The 8,371-nt window shown below is 40.7% G+C and overlaps 1 protein-coding gene across 1 annotated transcript; it reads right to left on the bottom strand.

The window, feature by feature from the left end:
- Positions 1–2,003: 2,003 nt before the first annotated feature.
- Positions 2,004–8,215, bottom strand: LOC148394245 (OX-2 membrane glycoprotein). Its single transcript, XM_088382827.1, has 7 exons — positions 8,067–8,215; positions 7,595–7,706; positions 6,767–7,087; positions 4,968–5,300; positions 3,187–3,471; positions 2,715–2,816; positions 2,004–2,569 (listed from the first exon to the last, which is right to left on the bottom strand). The coding sequence occupies exons 2-7, from the start codon at positions 7,677–7,679 to the stop codon at positions 2,562–2,564; spliced, it is 1,134 nt and encodes a 377-aa protein (XP_088238953.1). The 5' UTR covers positions 7,680–7,706; positions 8,067–8,215; the 3' UTR covers positions 2,004–2,561.
- Between the last annotated feature and the right edge of the window lie 156 nt (positions 8,216–8,371).

The raw sequence follows: 8,371 nt of genomic DNA, 5'->3' as shown, positions 1-8,371 counted from the left end.
ATGGTCAAAGGTCACAGGTGTCAAAGGTAACACGTGTCAAGCTCTAGTCCTTGGGGCCACGTTCCAACAAAAGTGGCCTGTTATCAGGTACACTTGAAAATGGTGGTGTACCTAATGGAGTGTCCATGTGAGTCCCTCGTTAAGCGCACCTGTGTGAAAAGTTTTTGGTCACTTTCACGTTCCGCAGGAGCTAAAACTTTTCACGCAGGTGCACTTAACGAGGTAATCACACGGACACTCCATTAGGTACACCGCCATTTTCAAGTGTACCTAATAACAGGCCACTTTATTAGGGAAATATCATGGTCAAAGGTCACAGGTGTCAAGCTGTAGTCCTCGGGGCCGCGATCCAACATGTTTTCCAAGTTACCCTCGTTAAGTGCACCTGCGTGAAAAGTTTTAGCTCTTTTCACGTGCTGAAGTAGCTAAAACTTTTCACGCAGGTGCACTTAACGAGGGACTCTTGGAAAACATATTGGAACGCGGCCCCCCCGAGGACTGGAGGTCGACCCCCTCTGGTTTAAGTGAAAAGTGCCACACCCGCCCTCACCCCCACTTTCTGATTGGCTGTTTGATCTGTGACGTCACTTGGACACTCCATTAAGTACACTATCATTTTCTGGTGTTCCTAATAACAGGCCACTTCATTAGGGAAAAATCATATTCAAAGATCAATTGAAAGTGAAGACCTAACCCTAAGTTGCTTATTTTTCCATGATAATTTTAAATATATGAGTTCAACCAAGATTTGAACCAAGGTTGCTGGGGTGGGTGTCCACAGGACTAACCATTACACCATGGAACCCTCGCTTAGATTGCAATGAAGACACGTACCCTATAACGTTTAACGGAGCAGCTCAAGACCCGTTAAACTCAAAGTCATCAGCATTAACTCGGCTACACTCGTGACATGGTTTTTAATTTTGGATACATATATGGTCATTTCAAAAGTTGCTCGCGAGTTGGAAAGGTTTGGGCACCCCTGCGAGACATACAACCTATCTAATCTATCCACCAGAGGGCGCTGTTACAACCCACAGACCTGTTTCAACGTCTTTTCGCCTGTCTCAGAAGACAAAGCTCTCTGTGTAAGTGGGAGCACGTTATACAACATGAACCAATTACAACACATATTGTCTCCATTCATTCTCATTAGTATTTCTTTGAGCACAAAGGATAAGTAAGGACAAAGCATGCAAATGTGCAGACATCGGGATCATGCTGACATGTCAGAGGCAGAAAGGAATGTATCCCATCAGTGCAGTCCATAAGTGTTTCATCAAAGCTTCATCAATGAACATCAACTTACGTTGAATGTCAAGAGTGTGTCACATTTGGTCAGCACCGCAAGACTTATCATTGCTTGAGGTACTCTAAAGAATTAACCTAAAGCCAAAAGTTTTCCCTACGCTTACACTATACTATGTTCCCCGGGGTCACATAAGACCTGTTTGTCCAAAACGTAGTGGGTCTATAATTTCCGTTTCCTTTATTTATTTATTTAAATAAATACAATGTCGAGTCTCTACGCCATGAACGGTAGTTTTAGATCGTATTTGAGGCTCAAGTAGTTTATTAGTCTTGCAGGGGTGACATACTGCTGTTAAAAAAATATTTTACTTAGTTTTACGTCAAACACTAAGGCAATAATCTGTGTCTACCGTTACATTGTGAAAGAGCCTGTTATGATGACGATACACTCACATTGCCAGAAATCTCACTTGCTATCAGTCTGTCATGCACGCACACCCACATGCATTCAGAATCAAAGTGTATATATAATATAGTAATGTAATAAAGATGTCAAAAATCAATACGTTCCATTCAGACTCAGAATGAAAGCAGGCATGCCATCTGGCTGCCACCTTTTGCACTTCACAATGGAATTCAGTCTTCTTTTTTGAGGGGGAACTGAGTGTAAGGGGCACAAAGGCTGAGCTCAAGATCATTTAAGCTAGACAGATATATACGTATATATTGAATCACTTTCAATAAAAATGCTCATGTCATGATCTTATCTTTATTTAAAGACCCATTGTAAAATAAATCACATAATCCTAATGACTATAACAGTGCTCCTGGTCAGTGTGGTATCAACACCATTCAATGACAAAAGTGTGTCCTACATATTTACTTCAAGAAAATCAGTAACTGTTTATCTTCTTAAAGGCAGTGCATATTTTCTTTAATGTATACATATAAAGTATTTTTGTATGCAAATTACAAGACTATACTTTGGACTGCTAAATAGATCACTCTTAAGTTTTCAGGCAATAAAAAATCAGTACATAATTGTTATATACCAATAAATACATGTTTTAATTCTAATTTCTCATCAAATACTTCTTAATACATAACATTTTGTCCTAGTTAATTGTTGATAGTGTGCACGTATGCAAGTGAGCAAAAAGATTTCCTTTCAATGTTTGAAAACGAGTCAGATGTACACGTAAAAGATGAATGTCATAAGGCCGTCGAACCTAAAGTAGTGATTGACATCCTGTGGAGGTGTGAATGTCGGTCCTCGATGCTGAGATGACACATAGGCCATAAGGAAGTCATCAGTCGGCTGCAAACAAACACGAGCAGAGTCAACATCAAATGTCACTTTGAAAACAAATTACAACTAAATCTATTGAGGTGTCTCAAAATATATTGGTTAATTCAAATCAAGTGACATGGTGGATTAACATCTTCCTGATAGTTAAGGTCACCTTCTTTGCGTAGGAAGCACTTCCAGAGGCAGAAGCAGAGAGCAAGCACCAGCAGAGCTGCCACTGTGGTCACCGAGATGAGGATGGCCAGGGCCGTTCCGACTACGAGGACATGACAGACTCTTTTGAATCAGGAGGAGCCATAGAGGATTCTTATTTGTAATTGTTGTTAGATATTTTTAAAAACAATTCTTGCTGAGATTTTATCAGGTTTGAAAAAAGGGTGACTGTCAAGGTCTACAAAAAAATCTATTGCAGGGGGTCCGCAAACCCACCCCCAATTTATTTTTAGAAATGTAAAAAAAAAAAAAAATGCTGTCACAGATACGTTTCCTTTGGGGGATGGACCGGAGAAATCTGACAAAAAGCTACAGCTAAAACAGCAATATAATTTCTCTTCATAATACAGCAGGGAACAAAGATAATTCAGTTTCAGAAACAAAAAATGTTTAGGAGAAGAATTCAGACTAACTTTTGGTGTTCATGGACACAGCAATGGGGGCCTCCAGGCCCTTGTGGTGCACCAGACACTTGACGGACACGTCTTTGAGCAGACCAGAGCGCAGGCTCAGCGTGCTGACCACTAGCGTGGTGCCGTCATCCTGCAGCAACTGCGTGGTAACGGGTGGGCCCATGGTGCGATTGTCCCGCTCCACGTTCCACGCAATCTCCACGGGGGGCCGCGAGACGGCGCTGCAGTTGGCCTCGATCACGCCAGCCGACGTGCTCTTGTAGCTCACCTGAGGTTTGGGCAGCGCTGGTACAAACAGAAGAGATATGGTTAGGGTTAGGGTTAGGGTTATGGATAGCAAGGTAACAACTAAACCACAACAACAACAAAAAAATTTAACAAAATCATCCCTAATTGAAAATATTTATTTTCAATAATTTTTATAGATGAGCTTTCAGAGTTCATTTTAAATATATTTATTTCGGTCTGCAGCTGTATAGACGAAAGATTGATCTTAGCGCTGAACCTTAGCGGGCTCCAAGCTTCCAGCACAGGTTCAGATTTGTGAATTCCAGAAAATCCATACGAGAATCTCGTCTGGTTTCAATTTGCTGTACCGAGGAGGAACGGTCGACTGGAACATTTTTGTTGGCGGCAACGGGCTGTTTGGCCACAGTTATTTGTACTTTATGAGATTCGCCAGGATTTTATTGAAAGTTCACCTCAGCCTTAATAAGCATGTGTGCAGTGTTCACTCTAGTAAGTTTTAGTTTTTTCTTTATTTACTATTTTTTATGTATTTTGAAACAATATTTAACATAACATTTATATTATTAAACACAACCACTAACTATACAATTTTCTCATTAATAATATAATAATAGTTAGTCCTCTTTATGGGCAGCATGCCCTTCAATGAGATTTCACATTATCCATAGCAGCACTTGAAGAGAGGGAAGGTTTCACGGAGGAGAACAATCCCAATGCTAATACCGCTTGACAAATAGAAACACCTACTGTATTGTACTGTCGTGTTTCAAACAAAAGCACATGTGTTTATGAAAGTAGAGAGCGAGGGAGTGGGAACCAGAGAGCCAAGCTTAGACAAAGCACACAAGCTGGCCACTGTGTGCTCACAACACTGACAACAGTCATGCGTCAGGACGGCATCCACACCATTTGCTCCGAAGCGCTCCAATTCCTTACAAAATGAGCCAGGAAGACAAGATCAACATTCCTGCTTTAAGTCCCAGACATGCTCCTGCAAAGTCAGAGGGGAGCTCGCTCTTGGATCACCCCCACCCACATGCACGGAGCACAGATTGGATAGCAATGTTCTATTCTCAAACTAGTAGGCCTACCACTGTTCCACAGAAAACAATACAAATCACTATGACATTGACATGTATTTATTTTTGGGCATTTTTAACATCAAGTTGTGTGTTTATTTTGTCATTTCTAACTGTGCAGTCCCAACCACATATTCTCAAACATGTTTTTTTGCAGGATCTCTGTGTGAAAGAGGTGATTGGAATATTTTAAATATTGCAAATGTTAAAATTAGCCCGGCTACTAAGCTAATGTTAGCATTTATATGTGTGTCTTTTTTTTTTTTAAATCTACTGTATCCATGCCAGCGATGTATAACAAGGCATAACAATTCAATGTTATTTAATTGCACACACAGTGGAGAAAAGGTACATATAAATATGTGTACCGCTCTATTTTTTCAACTTATCAGTATCTTATGAGAGTTTTCATGTGAAATTTATGTAGCTTGGCTTAAAAACAAATTTGCTCACCATAAGTTGAGAGGCACACAGTCGAGCTCTTTGGCCCGTCCACATGCGTGCTGTACAGACAGGTGTAGCAGCCTTCATCCTGGATGGCCACAGGTTGGATGGTGAGCGTGCTGTCCGATAGGGAAGTACTGAGCCACACCCTTCCCTGGTACGCGGGCTCGATCATGGGGTCACTCCTCTTAGCGTAGGAGGCCACCTCCGAGGAGAGCCCCCCTGGCGCCGAGGCGTAGCGCCAGCTGACCTGCTGCACCTTCTCGGGCAGGCCGTAAGAGCACGACAGGGAGGCCGTCTTCCCGCTCACCGCTGTCTTGTTGCTGTCGGCTATCACTGATGCTGCAGGATGCGGAAGGTGAGAGGTCAGTAAACAGAAGACAGGTGGGAACCATGTATTTTTGGGTCACGAATTATAATTGAATTTATTGCAAAAAATATTTCAAAAAATATATACAATTTAAAAAATGAGAATTATTGTATTTATATTCCTTCTTCAATGCATGTCTGCATCTTCAATGGGTGAGTGGCTTTACTCTTTTCTGAGTTGTGTAAAGTCAATTCTTTTAAATAGACGTAAGTAAATACATGATTTCATTCGGAAAACATCATTTTGAAGTCGACCCACACCAGGGAAAATATTGCATCAGGAGCTGTGAAGTCTCCATTATCACAAATTTTATCACATTTGCACATCGTTATGCTGTTTTTGTTATTTTGCCTCCGCCCTGACTTTTTGTGCTACTTTGACCCGACTGTTTATTTATTACCTCCCTCTTTGAATTATTTTAACATGTCTACGGTCGGCCGCCGTGCTCTCGGGGCCTCCTCTCACTGGAGCGGATACAGTGCAAATATTTTGAAAATATGATCGCAAAACAGAGAGCAAATGAGCCACAGCTGTTTCTGCTCAGTGGACTGAGCCCCGTTCTGTTTTATGAACATACCTAGCTGGACCTCAGAATTCTTTTCCATCGCTCAAAAATTTTTATCTGGAAGCCCCACAGAGCTTGGACATATGATATGTGTGTGACATGACTACAAATGAGTCTATATGGACAAGTTCTGCATGTTCTCAAATGCTTCAGCTGAATCTCGGATGGGCGGATTTCTCATTCATATTTTTCTTGCTCACAGGAATGTGCTTTCACTAGCCACGGCCAAGCTTTGCAGGAGATATTACAAAACGCATGGGGATGCAAATGGCTTTGAAATTGAGTATTTGAACTCCCATAGAGAAGATCCTTTCCTGTCGCCATGCTCGTAACTCTTTCGGACCTCAAAGAAAAGCTTCCTCCATGTGTTTATTACTTACACTGCAGGCGTGCACTTGATTTCTGGCTCTAAGAAAAGTTCTGTGATTGCTTCGTTGGATTTTAAAACCCAACACTGTTGAGTTTTAATTCAATCCAACCAACATATGCGAGAAATTATGGAACATTACTTTTGGAAGAACTTAGAAGCCCTGCGATTATCCAGCCTAATGTCAACTGGGGTAGGTTCACAAATTGAGGATAAGGATAATTGAAGAAATTAAACATTACATGCAAATGTTGACAGATTTGCAAAATTAAAAAAAATGCTACACAATGTTACGCAGATTTTGCAGTATAGTTGGATTTTTGGAGACAAATGTTCTCATTATTTACTGTATTGAAAACAATATCAATGATCAACGAAGTGATGTCGACTTGACTTTCATTACATGGCGTCAACTACAAATGATTAGTCAGTCGGTGATTTTTTTTTTTTAATTGACAATAAACAGTATCTTGTGACGTGAAATTGATTAGCCATTATTTCCTTACCAGTGACAGTCAAGCAGGTGCGTCCTTGTTTGGCACCACTTTGGACCATGTCAAAGATGCACGTGTAGCATCCTTCGTCCCTGAAGCTCACTCTCTGGATGGTGACGGATGAGGTGTCCTTCGAAGAGGGAGTGAGCTCCACGTACTGCTGTCCGCTCACACTCTCCTTGTTCCCCGGCTGGTAGCTGAGCAGCGTCTGGTTGGTCATGTCCAGCCATGTCACCTGTCGCACAGTGTCGCCTCTGTCCTTAGAGAGGGCGCACGTTAAAGTGAACGGCTTGCCCACGCTGGCCTGGACTCGCTCCGGTGCTGTTACTTTACCTTGGACACATGACATAGGGCTTTTTGTCAGGCTTTTTGTAGGGGGGAAAAAATGACAACGTATTGTAAGGCTTTTTTTTTTGGTAAAAAAAAGATCTTGTCTTTTTTTTTTTTTTTTTATAAAAAAAAGTGACAGTAATCCTTTTTTTAATAATAAAAAAAGACCATGTAGGACATGCATAAAAATCATCTTGAATATGTCAGGATTCTTCAATTCAAACTGTGGAATTTATGTTAGACACTCAAACTGAGTGAAAATTTCAATATTTCTTTAAAACATATTTTTGATGAATTTAGCTTACAGCAAACAAAAACTCAAAATTCACCATCATGACGGGTCTCTGCAAACCATGAGTAGTTTGCGGTCCATATGCGAGCTTCACTTTCAAATGGAACTTTACCGACATACGTTTTTTACGATATCCAGATGTCTCTATATGCACCTTAAAATAACCCTTAGAAAAGTGTGAATTCATTGTGAGTTTTACGTTTGATGGCTATATTTACCCTGTATTGTTGCCACCAGCAGAAGGAGCAAGCACACTGGTAGACAATTTTTAGAGGAGGCCCGGATCATCATCATCTTCATCATTGCTCATTTAACAGGGAGGACGAAGATCTGACAAGGAAAAAAATGCTTTATAATTCAAACTTTTAATGCTTCTATGTGCCATTTCTACCAATAGCAGATGTGGCACACACTTGCCACCGTGCTACCAATTGGGTAGTAAACTATAATTCAACAACTTGAATTTTTAATTTGGTAATTACTGAGGCTGTCCATTGAGAGAAGCTGAGGCATAAACTTTACATGAGATGTCTAAATACAATTATTACCGTTGCAATAATACTGAAAATACTGGAAAAACAATCCATTTTAGGAATAATAGAAAAAAAAATACTAAAGTCACTAAACAAGCTGTACAAAATAATACATCCAACGGATTTGTCTGGAGTAAAGATAAAACAAGACACTTACCTCTTCTTATGTCCAAACGATGCTTGAGGATGTTCTACCTCAGCAGCATGTCACTGTGATTTCCTAACATAACGGTAAGTGCAAGAAAGACTTTTTGCTCCGACGTGTGTTTCCAATTGTGAGCACAAATGCTCAGCAGAAGGGTGAAGCTCCAGATTGCAGTCAAGTGGACCCACGCAGAGGTTAAGACGTGGAAGGAGAGAGAACAACTTGGTACAGTTAAAGTTGGATTCACAGCGCCCTCTCGTGGGTGAGACTTTATTGTTGCACATTTCAGTTTTGATCTAAATATGATTACTGTATAC

Source organism: Syngnathus floridae, chromosome 8 (genome assembly GCF_059516105.1).
Source record: "Syngnathus floridae isolate MCC-2025c chromosome 8, RoL_Sflo_1.0, whole genome shotgun sequence".
Classification (NCBI taxonomy): domain Eukaryota; kingdom Metazoa; phylum Chordata; class Actinopteri; order Syngnathiformes; family Syngnathidae; genus Syngnathus; species Syngnathus floridae.
This window is presented reverse-complemented; position numbering and strand designations above follow the sequence as displayed.